Below are 18475 nucleotides of genomic sequence, written 5' to 3'. Positions count from 1 at the left end.
CCAAGGGCACATGTTGCAGCTGGTCTCTGTAATGGAGCAAGTCCAGCAAAAGGGTTGCTTTGTTTGGCAATTGTATGTGTATCAGTAAACTTTCTGATGATGTTCTCTGCTCACTGATTGAATGTAATGAGGTCTTTTGTCAAGGTCATGTGTTTACAGTACTCTCTCTCTCTCTCTCTCTCTCTCTCTCTCTCTCTCTCTCTCTCTCTCTCTCTCTCTCTCTCTCTCTCTCTCTGTAGTTAAAGGATCTGGATAAGGCCGCTTCAGCAGCACACACATACTTCCAGGCCAACCCGGAACATGTGGAGATGGGCCGCAACCTGGAGCAGTACAAGAGCCTGCAGGGAGTGGACTCTAAGCATTTCATTGACAGAGAAGCCCGGCCACATCAGGTATTCACTACCAAAGCAAAACAAAAAAGCTGACTTGTCATTCAAATTCTCTTATGGATAATATCATAGCACACAATGTCATTCATAGAAATGTAATTAAAATGCCCTTCATCCAGGCCTCTGAAATTGAATTTTAAAGTCACTCTGTCCATGCTTGCAGTTATTGGGTGAAGTTATGTGGTCATTATCTTTCCAGGTCAAACAACAGACACCACTTGCTCTGTGGTGTTTAAGCATTAGGCTGCAGTCAGGAATGTCCCAAGGCCACCGGCACCCATTGAAATTCCTATGTGTAGATCAGGTTGTTATGAGAGCAGAAAATGAGGAAAAGGCATCTCTTCCAAAAATAGATTACTTGTACTCATAGTGTCCGCTTCTCAAGCCCTGCAGAAACTGTTTTGTTTGAGATGAAATGTGCCAAAAATTCCATTCCTGTTGTGTTTACAGAAAGCCTTTGCAGAAGGGGTGAAGCTGTACGAGCAGGGCGAGTATGGGAAGGCTATTCCGTTCTTCGAGGAGGCCCTGACACAGTACTTTAAGGCCGACGTGGAGTGCCGAGCGCTCTGTGAGGGCCCTCAGAGGTTCGTGGAGCAGGACCACGTGCTGTACCGCTACAGCCTCTACGAGCTCATCTCAGGTGAGGCACTGAGGGGGCACCCCAGGTGGAATGTGTTTACACAGTTTCTGTTTATTCTCGGCAGAAAGACATAAACCACTTGACTTAGTGTAAATGTGAATGCTAGTTAAAAGCTTAGGTGAGTCAACGAGTGAAAGAGTTTGAATAAATAAATAAATAAATAAATAAATATGGCATATTTAGATACTCAAGATGAAGGTTGAGATACTTCGAGGTTGAGGTATTGATAGCTGTCGATTCATTTTGGTTAAGGAATATTTTGTAATGATTCTGTGTATGATATATTACTGAAAATAGCACTTTATTCTGGTGCTGTCACTGGTTGAAAACACTACTATCTGCATGTGGTTGTTGAGATATTGTGGACGGATCAGAAAATTTCTCCTACACAGAACTCCTCCAAAAAGCCTAAGCCTGAGCCGTAAGGGTTGACATCTGAATTCAGACCCGAAAGGGGAAAAGAAGTCCTGCGTAAAGTTTCGAAACACCAGTAATGAGATTCTCCTGGTAATTACCAGTCATCCATCTTCAGAGTAAGAACATGAAACATCTTCATCACCGTGGATATGTTGAGGGACATTTTTAACAGGTCACACTGTACAATACATTTCAATGGAACTAAAAACGTCACTCGGTTCTGTATTGTCATTCACAGTAAGTGATTTAACAGACCACAGAATCTTGGAGGGAAAAAGATGAAACTTGTTTTTGGAACGACTTAGCAATTGCTGCTAATTTTCACTACTTGTAGCCATTTTGTAATCACCCTAATTATTTGAAATTGCTGATTACTGTAGAACAGTACTTTGAACAAATAAATGATGCAGTGGTATAGAGGATCATTGAATTACAAACAAACAAATGAAAAATGTTTTAAATTGGTTTGTTTAGTTGTGGGACACATAGCAATTTCTGCAAAAGTTCTGCAGAATTTCTGATACTCCAATCCAAGCAGTGCAGTCTGAGTCCCTACCATAGTAGAGAGAGGCCTTAGCAGGACAGCCACAATACACTGGCAGAATGACTTCACTGCTCGGAGTTGAAGTTCGCCATACTGTACAGTACCTCCTCTGCTGTCTGCCTTTCTCTCTCTGTCCATAAACCAACTCTATAAAACCCATTCTTTCTTAAGCCCAGTCTTCATGACCAGGGCAGTGGCCGAGAATTTAGAGCAACATAAGTTTAATACCCTCAAATATTTTAGTCTACTCAAGGCCGTACACACACATATTTTTGGAATAAAGCAAATCTGTACAAAAATGCTCCAACTGAACCATTATGGAATCTAATCAGACTCAAAAGTTTGTATCACAACTTGAAACTGTAGAAATTATTTGTAACTGTGTAAATGATTTCTACAAGTTATTGCCAATATTAAACACATGCCCTACACTTTCTACTATTCTACTGGTACGGATCTATTTTACAGCTACAGATCATACGTCAGTTACAAACACATAAAATGGTGATAGACATTTTTAAACAAAGAGAGATGTTGCATCTGTCTAATGAAACCATGAGCACATTTTTGCCAATACAGTTCAGCCAGGGGAGGTCTCTGTGATGGCGATGCATTTCAGACGAAAACAGTTATCTGCACATGTTAGCCAACCCTGCTCTGAAGTGTGATTTAATCCTGGTGGAGGAATGGGAAGGGGTGCAATTAAGGTGAACTTACACTTGGCAATGTCTTTGTGGAGGGAAAAATGAGGGAAGTCATTGATGTATCTGTTCTGTATGTGTGTGTGTGTGTCCACGTGTTCATTCGTGTGTGTTCATCCGTGTGATCAAGGGCCCTGTTTTGTCTCAAAGTCAGACGCCCCCCTGAACCTTCCAAATTTCTCAACTTCATAAAAAGAAAGCACCTTCCAGAAATTCATCAGCCATTAATGCACCACAATATCAGCCATTTTAGCCATTTGTAATAGAGGGTTGACTGTAATTTACAGAATGCTAAATGTATCTGCTGTAAAGGAACTCCACCGGCCAGCTGGTCGCACTCCTCAAATCCACCAGTTACTCACTGAAGGCATGTTAGGATCATCATCATCCCTATACAAGACGACTCTGAGAACTAGGATTTCTTGGAATCACACCATCCCTTTTAGGCCAAGAGCAGGATCTGCTGTGGCTGTATCTGAAGCTGAGATTTCCACTATTTTGCTTGTCACACATGGGATGTGTGGGATGCGGGAACGTGTGCACAGCAACAGATAGAGCCCCTCTGTCCTGTCTCCTCCTCCTCCTCCTCCTTCTCTTCCTCAACCTCTCTGCTATCTGTGATCTGAACTGTTAAAGGAGTTTTGCGAAAACCGTCGTCTGGGTCTGGGCCTGGCAGCACCGCGGTCAGCCACATCAAAAGCAGGCTGATGCGGCAGCACTCCTTCCATCAGCAGCTCTGATGAGCTCATGGAGATGATCTCATCGGAGTGGGGAACCTCATTTCCCTTTTCCCATTTGACTCCCTCAGCATTAATGACTGCAGGTGAACCTGCTGGCAGTGGTCATCCGTCAGTGCACAATCACTCACACCAAACTCTCCTTAATGAGAATCAAAAGACCAGCTTTGGAGGGCCATTCATTTATTTGCAAAGGGAGGAAGACGTTTTTGTCCCTTTTACCTGAATTTACTCCAGTTATTCAGCTGGCACAGGGTCCACAGAGTGGGGATCATGAAAAGTCCAAAGTATTTGGTTCAGTTTGCATTTCATGAGCTCACCACCATAAACAGACTCAGGTGTTTACTGTACTCATTTGTCTGTGCTTTGCAAATTTGGATAAAATTATTTAGCAGATGATTGCAAAATGTCCAATGTAATCTGTCTGCAAGATGTAGTGACACACCAAGGAATGTTTTCATCCTTCAGACAGTCCAAGACTTAATCATGGCCTGAGCAGATTGCCATAACTCTGTTGTTGTGTCATACCCTGGACGTTGTTGCATGTTGCAACATGTTTATTTAAATGTTGAATCCCCCTTGATAATCACTCTTGTATCGTTTGTTGAAATTGAAGGATGCGGAAAGGTGCCAGAGTATGTGATTGCACGCAGAGAACTCACAGCCTGGTCCCTCGCCTATCTGTGTTTCAGATCACTATACGCAAGTCCTGCACTGTGAACATGAGTGTGTGCGGGATTTGGCCACTCGCCCTGGACGTCTCTCACCCATGGAGAACTATCTGCCCCTGCATTATGACTACCTGCAGTTCGCCTACTTCAAAGGTAAGCTGCATCAGCTGTCATATCATGACACAAACATGCCCTTGGTTTCTCAGACAAGACAAGTTGTAAAACTATCCTGAGGATAACTTAAAAACCTTTTTCATTTAGTTATTTGCAATGTTGTGTAAAAAAGTTTGGCCGATAAAATGTTGTGAGTTTGGCCGATAAAATGACTTTTGGCCGATAAAATGACTTTCGATAAAGAAGTCAACCGATGTAATGTAAAGTAATATAATCCCATTCCAATGTCTTGTTCAAAGACACTTGAATCTTGAACCATACCTCCACTTTATCTGTCTACCTACCTACCTACCTACCTACCTTCCGTTTCTTCCTAGCTCCTCCTAGAGCTCAATTCACACTGATTACCTGCAACAGATGTCTCTACTCACACTAAGTGGATAACTTTTATTTGTCCAAAAAGTTAATCCTGTTTGATAGCACTTGTACATGGGTTGCCATGGATCTGTTAGTGCCTGGGGTGAGCATGCAATCCTTTGGGCTGTTAGATTACAGCTGGAATTTGCGATGGGGGAGGATGGTGGATCATCTCCATCCATGATGGGTCAAACAGAAGAATTTCTATTGAGCTGGCTGATATGTGCTCACAGCCTCAGCCCTCAGTCTTCACTATGCCTCAAGAACATTCAGTACACAGCCCTACCTTAACATGCCACTAGCCTACTTATCATGTGAAGGGATTTAGAATTTTATCATCTAAATACCTCTTTGACCAACTTTGAATGCCGTATGTTTCAACTGAAGATAATTGTGTGTGGAAAAAATGGAAAGATAATACATTTGTCTGATGTTGTACATATTCAGTCATTCCACATATCTGCACGTGGAACATTATTTGTCGTAATGATATAAGGCCTATTTGTATCCAGAAACACATTTCGTATGGTACACACAAACACAGACATACTGTATGGTCCCTTTCAAGAGAGTTCCATTATCAGCATCATATTTGGCCCCACAAGATTTCCTTTTTAACATTCCATATGTTATCTTAATGCAGAGGAAGTAGATTGGGGCCCAAATAGAATGTTCAAGCATTGTTTTTGTTTACCTTGTTGAAAGGGTCTATATAGTGCACAAAAGAAGTGAGTAGGCTACACCCCTGTGCAATATCACTTAAATGTCAAATGATTCAAAATGGCTTCACCTCACGATAATTGCAGTATTTTTTAAATTGACAAATAGAGTATCAAGGTCCCCCCACCCTGTCGTTTAGTAGTACAAGCTGTAATCGAAAAGTCAGCTCTGCTTTCTCCCCTTGGCCTTTCACAGCTCGGCAGGAAATGTTCTCTGACCTAGCCTGTCTGAGTAACATGTAGGATTTTACAGGCCGAAACGCATAGAACCCCTCTTTGTTAAAGGGCCTGGAAAAGTAATGAGGATTGACTGGGAATGTGTAAACGCTCCTCATAGTTCACCAGAAGGAAGTGATTTGAAGGTTTAGAGGCTCCTAGTTCTCACGGGGGACGTATTGTTCTGGGGTGTGGAGGCACAGTCATGTGCCATGGTGTAATATATTCCTCAACATGCCTTCTGGGTGCTGATTCATTGAAACGGCTCAAAAACAACCCCTGGATGTGGTGCTTTTGGAATATGCCCAAACAAAGTCCCCAAGCCCTTGTGTATGCAAACACCCACAACAACCCCGCTAGGCTTGTTTTGACTTATCCAATCAAGTCAAATCATGCAATTAAAGGAGAATTCCGGTGTGATATTGACCTAAAGTGTGTTGAAACATGACACCGAGTGTGAACGTATGTCTCATAGCCCACCTCGGCTTGTCCCCTGCACTCCAAAATCTGGCGCTAGTTAGCCGATGCTACCAACAGCTTTTTCAATGGTGGTGCTTCGGCATCGGGCTAGCCATGCAAATAAATCACTGTTTTACACCATTTACGAGGCTCAATGTATCTCCACACTTCATTGGTAGACTTCCGAGGGCCCTGACATTTAAAACGAGACATTGAGAACTTTGAAAAAGCACTGGTAGTTTACTTACAAGACGATTTATACAGACAGTATCTTCATGAAGTTTAGTGTTTGCAGCCATCTTGAATTTAGTCACAATAAGTCGAGCGACGAGTAAGAATGAAAAGGTATGATAAGGGATCAGATTCCAAAAATAATTCTGTGGAAATGCATGGATTCCAGTTGCTGCTACTGGGGACTACTTAAGGGGACTACTTGCTCCATTGTGGCCATGGACTTGGAATGTTGTATACGATAGCTTTCCAATACTTGGACATTTTGATTAATCCGAAGTCTTTAACAAATTTGTCTAAGGTGTTTCCAGTAGTGCTGACAACTGAGATATCCGCCGTGTTTTATGCCTCCCAGAGAAATGTGACCTTGACCCTTAACTTAAGCTTTACATGGCACAGGAACGTTTTACTGATGAATTTTCCCCTCTGTCTGTTGTCTCCTCATCCCTCTTTCTCACATTCTCTTTCTCACTGTTCTATTTGTGGATGTCTTTGAATTGATCTTCCCCTTTTACTGACCATATTATCTTTCTCTCTTTCTTCTTCTGCCTCTTCTCCAAACCACTCTCTCCCCCATTTATTGATTTATTTCCCTCTCCCTCTCTCTTTCCCCTGTCATACACCCTCCATCCCCCCATTCCTGTCTTTCAGAGAGCCGTTTCCAGGAGGCCTTGGCATGCGCTCACTCCTACCTGCTGTTCCATGCGGGGGACGAGTTCATGACTACTAACGTGGAGTATTACCAGGAGGAGCTGGGCCACGACACAGCCCCCCGAGAGGTGAGGGCTGGCCCACACTGGCCAGCACACTTGTGATCATCATTCATAAAGTACAGGAGAAGATGACGACGTCTGGCCAATTCCCCCTGTCGGAGGTTGACCCGGCTGGAACGTTTTGCACTCTATAGCTCTTAGCACGGTCTCTGGTGGGGTTTAACGGCTGGTAGGATTTCACTGGCGTGGTCAGACAGTTTCCAGGCTCTTGAGCATGTCAGAACGGAGAGTGAGGCCAGAGGCTCTAAGGTGTTTGTGAGGAGCTATGAGTCTGATCATGGCTTGATGCTTGTGGATTTCAACACGCCTGTGAAACTGTTCAAGAGCACTCCCTGTTCACAGATGACCTGTGGAGGAATTCACAAACTCCCGAATCCGTTCTCACCTTATCACGGGAGTGCACAGCAGCCATTAACATGGAGATTGTTTATGGTTCCACAATAAGAACCATATGTTATGGCATGGCTGTAAATTCTTTAAGTTTCTCTTCTGAAGCTTCTCTTATATCCACATTAATGGGCCTTACAGTATGGGGGAAAAGAGAACAACCCCACACAGCTTTGCTGGTACGCGGGAAGCCAAGCCTGGATCCCATTAGTGAGGAGGATGCACGTGAGTGCCAAAATCTCCCCCTGCTTCTCTCCCTCTCTCCACTAGCCAGCTCCAGCTCTTCCACAAGTGGATACGTGTGGACTTATTTATGAGCGTGTGCGTACGTGCGTGTGTGTGTTGTTTGTGTGTGCACACTGCATGCGTGGGTGTGCATGCACGTGTGTGTCTGTGTGTGTGTGTGTGTGCGTGTGTGTGTGTGTGTGTGTGTGTGTGTTCAAGGGTTATTGAAGCAGCTCCTCTCTCCTCTCCTGGCTCAAGCTCTCTTCCCCAGATTCATTCTCCCCCTAACCACCCCCTCATATTGGCCAAGCACTTACAGCTCTGGGCCAAAGACGTCTCATTTACCTCACAGAAAGAGAAAGAGCAGCAGAGGGGGAGACAGACAGAGGCACCGAGAGAGAGAGAGAGAGAGAGAGAGAGAAAGAAAGAGAGAGATGGAGAGAGAGACCCAGAGGAACCAGGCCATGCCAAGGCACCCCTTGTATTTCATGAACTGGTAGGAGTGGTACACGCTCTGTGGGAGGGGCAGGGGGAATATGTTGACATGCCAGAGCTGGGCTGAAACAATCTGTGTGCTGTTTGCATGACGGCCTGGGAGGAGGGCATTTTCCCCTTTTCCCTCCCCCCCCCCCCTTTCTCTGCCACTGTAGCTGCAAACGCTACTGACTTCTCCAGTTTCAAAACATTCCCAATCGCTGCCCCACTCCAGCCCACTGGCCCACCCCTCCTGTGCTCCGCGTGCACTGCTGCTGAGGGGCTCTAGTGCCGTGCGCTCTGTATTTCGTCTGGGACTGGAGACACGGTGGGCCGCGCTCCAGTTCAAACATCTCCTTTGAGCGCCCGCCAGGACCGACTAATAAAAAGTGCTTTCGAGACATTCGCCAAGAGAAGGATCAAGAGTAAAATAGAAAGAGAGAGAAAGTAAGAGAAGAGATGGCACCACACTTCATTAAGTTCCGCACTGAAGCAAGGAAATGTTTGGTTTCGCTCTCTGGGTCGATCAACAGCCATATTGTGAACACAGTGCAACTGCCTAATCCCTGAACACAATTGTCATGCAAATAAAACCAGACAATATAAAAAACATTGTCAAGTGATGATTTCCTATTCACTTTACTAAGGATAGGTGGGACAAACCTCCCATCTTTTTCAGCCATTGATGGTTTAGGGTTCTTTATTGATGCTGCATCTACTGAATACTTTATGGGTTTGACTTGTCTTTGTTTATTGTTTCATTGTTTATCATTGTTTATCATTGCTTATCATTGTTTGTCTTATCAGTTGTCATTACTGTCCCACTGTGTTGCCAGGAGGCAGACTGGTACGTCAGACGCCACAAGCAGGAGCTAGAGTTACTGACGGTGGGCAGCCAAAACATGGGAGTGGAATATACAGAAGGGGTAGGTCACATTTGGAATATACAGAAGGGGTAGGTCACATTTGGAATATAGAGAATGGGTAGGTCACATTTGGAATATACAGAATGGGTAGGTCACATTTGGAATATACAGAACGGGCAAGTCACATTTTGTGTGATAGTGCTGATGGGAGTGGAATATACAAAAGGGCTAGGTCGCATTTTGTGTGATAGTGCTGCTTTTGGTTTGAAAATGCTACCTGCTCACGAGGTCTGAAAACACAAGTATTGCTGACATTTCCAGTCAACTGAAGCATTCCTAACAGGATTCTTGTGTTATGTCCCTTTAAATGTGTTCTTGTGTCTCCTAGACTTAATGTGTTGCATATTTTCTAGATTTTCTATTGAAAGTATTTCAGAAAGCACAGTTCTGAGTGAGACATATAGGAGGGTATGTACAGAATGTTGTCGATGTAAGTCTTCAGCTGCAGCTGAACTGACACAGGCCCAGGCATAGGCACAGGTGCCTGCACAAGTTTTGGAGCTGCAGTGTAGGCTTACTTGCTCCCTCTAGTGTTGAGACCAGCATAGTTATCTTTGCACAATGTCGTGCCAAATCTGTTACCATGTAATTAATGTTCATGGTACATGGTAATGTTCATCAACTGTGTTTTTACACAGTTCTAATTATGTATTGCTTATTTTTGTGCTTATGAGAATGACTTTCTAAAATATGTTTGTAATTATTATGTGTATATTATGTATATTATGAGTGTTTTTAGGTTACATTGGTTTGGAAATCAATTTGACATATGGAATTTCTCAAGTCAGTTTTTTTGCTTCAGTAGGCAGAGCCACTCTTATAGAGAGTCTGTATTATGTAAGAAAGCAATACATAATTACTGCACAATGTACTGTGGTGGACAAACAGATTATGGCCAACCACAGATAGCCACATCTGTGTCAGTGGCACTATAATGTAAAACCTGCATTGTCTTCCATACAAACAAAGAGTAAGAATAACACATTCAGGGGCGCTGCTAGGCCCTATGACAGATAATATATAGTATTATTGGGGGGCTCTCTGGGAGCCCCCTGTCAGTGCTGGGCCATTAGACTCGTCCTAACTCCCCCCCCACACCCCCCACCCCAGCAACGCGCCCTCATGTGTAAAATGAATAATTTTCACTATTGTGCTTCTGCAGCATTACTGGAGCAGCTCAGGCGGGAGGGAAGATGCCAACAGGTAAGCAGGCATTCAGATATCATCTCAATTTTCAACCCAACCCACTGAGTCAACAAGTGTCTAACACTACAATCACTGCGTCTCAATGCAATTAAAGCAATCAAATGCTTGACTTGCTCACGGTGCACTGGTTTGGCTTCCTGCTGCTCGCCTAAGATGCAGATTAAGCTGATAAGTGTATCATGATATGACTCATGAAACAAAGTTTAATGTAAAACAATAACATACTGTAGTTGGTTAGTCCGTGATGAATTAATGTTGTTGATTGATTTGTTCGGTTTAGGCAGAGACGGTATATTAAGGATCTTTGGTTTAGGTTTTTCTGTGATGTAGTATTAGTGTGTTTGACTCTTTCGGGGGTTGCTCTCACACTCCTAGAATCCCCTCTGGTACTGATGGCTGGATGGACTATGTCCCAATTTCAGAGAAGAAAAACACCACAGTCACTGTGGTGCAGGAACTCAAAGAAGGTAGGCAAACGTCTTAACCACACATGTAGGCCCAATGACGTGAGTGTAGTGCTAAATTATCATTGCCTCCTTGAAGAGCTTCCCAATACTGTACAGCTGGTGTCAGCATAACCCGTCATAATTTCTTTTTCTTTCAATTCTGTTCTTTTGCCCCCTCCCCCTTTGTCTTTCTCTGTGTGTGTGTGTGTGTGTGTGTGTGTGCGTGCGTGCGTGTGTGTGTGTGTGTGTGCGTATGTACAGGAGGACCACTGTTGTATGAGAAGGTGAAACTGGTCCAGACATCTGAGTCTCTCAACGGGACCCAGCGTGTCCTGCTGGATGATGTAATCTCCGATGACGAGTGCACAGAGTTGAAGAGCCTTGCGCACGTAAGACCACACTAGCCCACACTGGCCAGCTCAGTTTAGTTCAGCTTGGTAAACTTGTAAACTGCGGACTCAAACTGTTTTGGGTTACATGAATTAGTCATGTATATATTTTACAGTGGTGAATATGCTAAATCCCTTTTATGGCTCTTCAATATTTTCTCATATTTCAAGTCAATGCCTTATCTTTTAAAAGGTTAACTTCATTCCGTAGACTCAATAGCTCACAACCATGTTGAGTTGAGTTCAAAACAACACAGCCTGGTGTGTCAACTGGAGTCTGATTCTGAGACTGTGTTTGTCTGACTGCCTCCCCTCAGGCGGTGACCATTGCAGGAGACGGCTACAGAGGGAAAATGTCCCCCCACACACCCAACGAGAAGTTTGAGGGGGCCACCGTGCTGAAGACTCTGCAGGTGTGTGTGCACGGCAAAGTGCTATTAGCTCTAACCTCTGTGATGCATTCTGAACGTGATTGAGGCGCTCATCATCTGAGGCACAAAGGTTAAATTTATGTAAAATAAAAAAAAAGGTGCTAGACAGGAAGACATGGTTATATGGAGATACGGGGGGTAGAGTGTATATTTAAGCATGCATAAATGTGTAAATGTGAAGGCTTTATGCATGTTTGTGTATGGGTTTTTTTTCAGTTTGGCTACGAGGGACGCGTGTCTCTAAAAAGTGCACGCTTGTTCTATGATGTCAGCGAGAAAGCACGGAAAATAATTGAGTCGTACTTCATGCTCAACTCCACTTTGCACTTCTCCTATACACACCTGGTGTGTAGGACAGCAATCACAGGTACCTGCCAACTTGATACCACCTCAGTACACAACCTTAGAGCAAATGCATGCTTTTCCCTTACAGAGACAGAGGTCATCAGCAAATGCCCATAGACAGATTCATTTCTGAACAGCTTTACGATAAACATTTTTCACCATAAATAATTAGTTACTTTTTTTTGCCCTTAAAAGGAAATTCCTATACACAGACCAATGTAAGCAACACCATACAGTATATTCTACTAAACAGTTTGTTCCTTGTTCGATTAACCTTAACTTGACAGTATCAACATAGAGTGACATGACACCATCATGAACATGTCAGGAACAAGTCATAAATGTTTATGACATAACGCTTCTGTTATTAAGTGACATTCGGGTTTTGTCATAACAAGTTAAGGTTAGGATTAAGGGCTCAACATGCTTCTGCATCAACTCCACGGCGTAGCAATGCCGGCACTCCTACGGCGTCTTGACCCTTTTATGGTTCTGCGTCAGGTTGCTTTGCATCGCGGTGCATTTCACCGCCATAAGATGGGGATCACATTAGCCAGCGACAAGCGGCAGGTTTCCTATTGTTCTCTATGATTCGACAGTGGAACGGCGGCAATGCTGGCGTAATGCTAGCGTTGAGCAAGCTGAGCGTTGAACTTGGTTCAACTTTCAAAGCGCAACGCTAGCGTATTCAATTGACAAACCGTTTGTGTTGCTTAGGAACGAGATACAACTTATTATGGTCTGAGTGTTGCGTTACGTTTGCCACTGCCACTTGCCGCTGGCTAATGTGATCCCCACCTAATGCTCGGTGTCGCCTGTGTCTGCGTCGGCCAATACTTTAATTCAATCAGATTCATAGCCTACATCCTGATATGTTGATATTGAGGCAGTGATTCCATGCAAAGGCTTGGGCTTCAGGGCCCCCTGACCCGGTAGGCCCGTGCAGTAATCCATCCCTGGCTTAGATTTTATACAAAGTATCGAGAAATAGTAAACCAGCAAAATAAGTCTGAGGTTATTTGCGAGGTGTCTGCCAGCCAGTTATGTTAGCAGGCGAACTTCAGCACAACTGCCCACAAAGTACTGCTTGCTGGCGAAGTGCTAATTTTAAAACGTTACTGATAAACACTATACAAACGGATAACCCCGTCATTGTAACCAAAATATGTCTGAGTTTATTTGCAAAGCTTATGTCAGTGAACTAGCACAGTAGGCTGCTTGAAACACCGACTATCAACACACAGGACCAATCAAGTTGACCAATCACAGTCCTTGCGGTCTGCGTCGCCTCAACGCGAAGTTAAACATTTTTGGAGGTGCACATCGAGTTACGGCGGAGGGGTCAGAGAGGGGTTTGCGGCGACGCAGAGGGGTCTGCGGGGGTACGCCATCGATTTGATGCAGAAGAAACCTAGGGCTAGGTTTAGGGTTAGAGTTAGTGTTAGAGGTTAGGATTAGGGTTAGAGTTAGGGTTCATGTGACTCTTATGTCGATGCTGTCAAGTAAAGTGTTACAAGTTCTCCTGGAGACTTGTTGTGTGTGGGTGAGTGTGGGTGACTTGCTGAGACTATAGTGGCTTAACACGTAATTTAGTGAATAGTATCAGAATCTTGCCTTTGTCCTTTTGAAGACATCCTCTGTAGCACATACTGCATGCATCACTGCTTTGAAGGTGTGAAACCTAACCAAGATGTGAAACCAAACACCTTAGCCATCAAATTTGTGCATACATTCACTTAGAGCTGCTGTAGATTACTGTAATACAAAAACATATACTCTAAGAAAACAACACTTGAACTTGTATATGAAGCCCTCCTGGCCTCTGTAATGTCCAACTTCAATTTCAGTATGGTCGATTTCCAAAGCGCAAAGGTATTCCCATGTGTACACTGCACATTAAAATGAAGGGGGGTTGCAACAGTTGTCAAGGCTGGCAAGGCAAGAAATGTAGACACATTGTGAACTGGACTGGATTTGCTGTGCTTGTGTCCTCAGGTCAGCAAGACCACAGACATGACCTCAGTCACCCCATCCATGCTGACAACTGCTTACTAGACCCAGAGGCCAATGAGTGTTGGAAGGAGCCACCTGCATACACCTGTAGAGACTACAGGTAAGAGTACAATATAGTACTGTACAGACATTCTAAACATTACATTTAGGAACCATTCTACTTGTCCATGGTTGCAAATAAGATGTGTAGAGCGCACACAGTCCATATTTTAAATGACACTGATTTTAGTAATTTGTTTACAAAGTATGTAGAATGTATCCCATCTGCAGTGACTGTATTGACCGAATTCTACTTCAAGCAAGTCCATCTAAATTAAAGGCACGATTCAGGCAAAAGGTTGATGAAATTTAAGTGAATACAATCAGATTGTACCCTTTTTTTCTTCTGTGCTCACAAAGCAACTTTTTGATTGGCTAGAATAGCGCAGACTGAGCCTCTATCTGTTTGTGCGCCAGATAAGGAGCCAGGAGTTTGTCTTTCTGATTTTTTCTGGACGCAGAATGGACAGCTTGTGGACCATGAACAGAAATTTGATCAAATCTGTACTGAATTGAATAATTCTGGACACTACATTTAAATCTATATACATCTCTTTGTAAATAATGAATTAAAAGATGAGTAATTTATTTCCAGCGAGATTTGTTGGGTTATGTGTATATGTGGATTCGGCTTTCTATAGATTTCTATGACGGTTTAGGCTTTTTTTTTCGTTTAGGCTCACTGAAGTATTGGTGGAAATTAAATGAATATTAGGCGCCCTTTTAACTATTCTTTGACTATATTGCCCTTCTATGCTTTTCTTTGTTATTATTGTTTGGTTTTGTTTATGTAAAGCACATTGAATGACCTCTGTGTATGAAATGTGCTATATAAATAAACTTGACTTGACTTGACTTGACTTGACTTGACGTTGACATTCATCAGCGAGACATGCAGGCACGGTCATTTCCTGAGCAGCATGCACTGCAAAAGTGCTCGTGGAGTGACGAGGGGTTTGCTAAACAGAGATGTGGTCTTCTGTCTCATCTGGTCTGAATTCTTGGTTCAGTATCAAAATGTGTGTGTGCAAAGGTCATAGGGCCATGCCTCAGTACTGCGCTACTTGTTGTCTGACCTGTGTTGACCTGTCGCAGCGCTCTCCTGTACCTTAATGGAGACTTTGAAGGAGGAGAATTCATCTTCACAGAGATGGATGCCAAAACAGTCACAGTAAGGACCATGTTCATACTATCCTCTGCAATACACTTGAGCACACTCTTCATGTACTAATCTGCCTGTGGAGCAGATACTTTGATTTTTTCTTTGAGTAATATATAATAATGATAATAATAATAATAATAGTAATGATAATCTATAATCTAATACTACTACTACTACTAATAATACTAATACTACTAGGCTACTACTACTACTACTACTACTACTACTACTACTACTAATAATAATAATAATAATAATAATAATAATAATAAAGAAGTTGATTAATAATTAATAGTTGTTATTGTTATTCTCTAGGCTCAGGTGAAGCCTCGGTGTGGCCGTATGGTTGGCTTCTCATCAGGAGGAGAGAACCCCCATGGAGTGCGTGCGGTCACCAAAGGCCAAAGGTGTGCTGTGGCCCTGTGGTTCACACTGGATCCCCTGTTCAGAGAGCTGGTGAGCAGTTTGGAAACATGGCACTGGTCTTGGCACTGAAGTTTAGTCAACTGGCTGGTGATGAATTAAATGACAGCAATAAGGGTACAACATGACGAGATAAGAATCAGCCATTCAGAACTCTTCCCTTCCCTTTAACAAGGGAGCTTGTTAAAACCACCTTATTTTTACCTGTCCTTTCTGGACTACGTCTCTGCTTATGACTCAACTCAGGAACAAAAGTATGAAAGTTTGCTTTTATTCCGCAAGCTCTGGCCCTTTTACCAAAATGTTGAAGCAAAGCCAGTGTGCAAGGCACACAAACATGGTGCTCTGAATAGGGCTAGTCTGACAGAGTTGAACATGGTGTTGTGGTGCTCCTTCATTTTGATATTTGAACTAAAGTATGTCACAGATGTCTTCAAGAAACTATTAAAAGTTTGGAAAAATGGATTAAAATATGTGACCTTCAAATTCTATTTTTCAAAATCTGCTGAAAGTGTTTTAGTTATTGCGAATCCCTTTCATAATTCTATTCTCTGTGTAAAAGAGTAATACTATATGTAAGGCTTAGAATAAAGGACACATCTTGCATAACTTAACCTTGAGCTACAAAAAGCATACAAATAAAACAACACATTATTATTATTATTATTATTATTATTATTATTATTATTAATAATAATAATAATAATAATAATAATAATAATAATATTATATTATTATTGAAAGTGCTGTAGGCTAAGTGTAAAGAGATAAACAAAAAAATACATTTGTTTTACAATTGTACAAATAGGGAAAAGGTGTAATTGTTTTGTGGTAGTGAAAAAATCCATCTAAAGTCATTTTCTTTCTCCCCTGGCTTTCTGTCGACCTCTTTGCAGGAGAGACTTCAGGCAGATGAGGTTATGGAGGCTCTCAACAACATGCAACAGTGGAAGTTGGACAGTGATATTCAAATCAACCCCAAAGACGAGTTGTAGCACCGAAAATTGGCCTCGAATCATTATCTATTTATTTAATGATGGTGTGATGAGAACAATTCTATTTTTGTATTGCTTGAGAGGGAAAGTCTGTTTTATTGTGTGTGTCTGTGTGTTCGTGTGTGTGTGTGTGTGTTTGTTCTGAAGTGTATGTTAAAAATGTATGTTTTTTGGGCTTTTTTAAAATGTGCACAGCAGTTTTTCAAGTTTTTCAGTCATTTTTCAAGTTTCATCCCGCTGTTGTGCCTGACTAGTCACTGTCAATCCACAAAGTTCTGTGACTTTGTAGAAACACTGAAATGAAAGATAAAAATCCTTAACACTGTGCCTAGATTTCATGTTAATCTTAGAGCTAGACTAGTGTGTAAGCAAACAATTTAGGGCACTGCATTTCCAATAGTGAGCTTTCAGCTTTTACATTTCAAGTATAGTCTGCATTATGTCAGAAAACGAGCCACACTTCATAGTATCAGTCAGTCAAGGCCAAGGCTATGTCACAGATATATATAGAACAGCTATGTGTAGGTTGCCTCTCAGCTACATTTCAGTACAAGTACTGAATTCCATTAGCAGATAGTTTAGCCACTGTGTGTTTTATTGACAAGCAGAAGCAACGCTGGCATTATCAAGTTTCCTCACACTGTAATGTACATATTCACCCACTGAGCCTTGAAGACATGCTTTTCACTTTAACTTGAATGGTTGATATGCTATGTAATCAATGTGTTATGTAGTCAGACATCAACAGTGTCTTTCCATGGATATCAGCAGACCGTTGTTTCGGTCAAGGGATTTGGCTGAATCTTTAAGGACATGCCATTGTGTGACTGAGACCCTAAAAAGGACAGGCAGTCATGACAGCACAGTAATGGTTGTAATGATTTATTGTGTTGTTTTATTTTGTTTGTTTGTTTGTAAGTTTATTTACAGATTTCACAGTCCTTTGTCTGTTTCTAAGTAATTTTATGTATAAGTAATATTAAGTAATATTACGTGCCTGTCTGCCTGCCTGTGTGTGTGTGTGTGAAAGCGTTTGAGTGAGTGTGTGTGCAACTTGAGTGTGTGGCCAGCAGGAAATCCAGTAAGTCTGTTCATGTCGTCGTCATTTTGTACTTCTCCTTTTAACTGTGTGGAATCAGGGGTAGGTGACTGCACAGTAGTTGGTAAAACGGTACAGTACGTGAGTGAATGAGAACATCTGCTTTTGCAGCTGTCAGCATTTGATATAAGGAGCTTTTTAAATAAAAGAGGTTATTTATTCCTGTTTCAAGGAATTTTAAATATGATGTGGCATGTAATTGTCCTTTCTTTTCAAACATGTCTAGTCACCTGGTCAATTTAAGTGCACTGTGCTCTTTAAGTAAGGCCTTCATGATAAGTTTTCAGTATTAAGCTTGTAATCATTTTCCACAGATCATGCCTCAGTTTTGACAAGGAGGATGGCCACTTTTGTCTCTAAAATATTTAAGTATGAGTATTTAAGTATTCAATATCTCACTGAAAATTCACCTTTGTTATAAAAAACATATATAAATTAAAGATATAAATCAATATATTTTTGCTTTGTATTCCTTCTGCTTGTTTGGGCAAACTACATGTCTGGGCTGAGGGGCATTTCGTGTGAAATAACATAACAAGGACAAGTAGGTTAATGATCTAAAAATCAAATGATTTTAAAACAGTTTACTTAAAAATGGAAAGCAACAGCAAAAGGAAAAAAGTCTTTCATTTAGTCATTTGATATAACAAATAGGTAGCATTTCCCGTATAATTGCTGGGAAACTGGAGACAAATTACTCAGAGGGCACCAAACCACAAACCATAATAAGGTGTTCCCACCACATTCGTTCTGTCACGATCGTGAGAATTGACTTAATCATTTTAAATACATCATTGACAAATCAACAAATGTGACAGATGATCTTAGGAGCTTGTGCAAGTTCACCACGCTTTAGCTTCACAGGTGCATCATGGTCCCAGACCATG

General features: G+C 42.1%; 1 protein-coding gene across 1 annotated transcript in view; it reads left to right on the top strand.

The window, feature by feature from the left end:
- p3h2 (prolyl 3-hydroxylase 2) overlaps positions 1–18040 on the top strand; it is a 60840-nt gene extending 42800 nt beyond the window's left edge. Inside the window, exons 2-15 of the mRNA XM_048253303.1 lie at positions 240–392; positions 840–1029; positions 4121–4252; positions 6907–7034; positions 8951–9040; positions 10203–10243; positions 10622–10713; positions 10954–11081; positions 11399–11494; positions 11729–11879; positions 13853–13970; positions 15005–15080; positions 15387–15527; positions 16391–18040. Coding sequence (XP_048109260.1) covers positions 240–392; positions 840–1029; positions 4121–4252; positions 6907–7034; positions 8951–9040; positions 10203–10243; positions 10622–10713; positions 10954–11081; positions 11399–11494; positions 11729–11879; positions 13853–13970; positions 15005–15080; positions 15387–15527; positions 16391–16489 — 1635 coding nt within the window. The 3' untranslated portion in view covers positions 16490–18040. The remainder of the gene's footprint in view (positions 1–239; positions 393–839; positions 1030–4120; positions 4253–6906; positions 7035–8950; positions 9041–10202; positions 10244–10621; positions 10714–10953; positions 11082–11398; positions 11495–11728; positions 11880–13852; positions 13971–15004; positions 15081–15386; positions 15528–16390) is intronic.
- The last annotated feature ends 435 nt before the right edge of the window (positions 18041–18475 follow it).

Source organism: Alosa alosa, chromosome 9, assembly GCF_017589495.1.
Source record: "Alosa alosa isolate M-15738 ecotype Scorff River chromosome 9, AALO_Geno_1.1, whole genome shotgun sequence".
In the NCBI taxonomy this organism is placed as follows: Eukaryota; Metazoa; Chordata; class Actinopteri; order Clupeiformes; family Clupeidae; genus Alosa; species Alosa alosa.
Note: the sequence above shows the minus strand (reverse complement) of the source record. Positions and strands in the feature narration are given on the sequence as shown.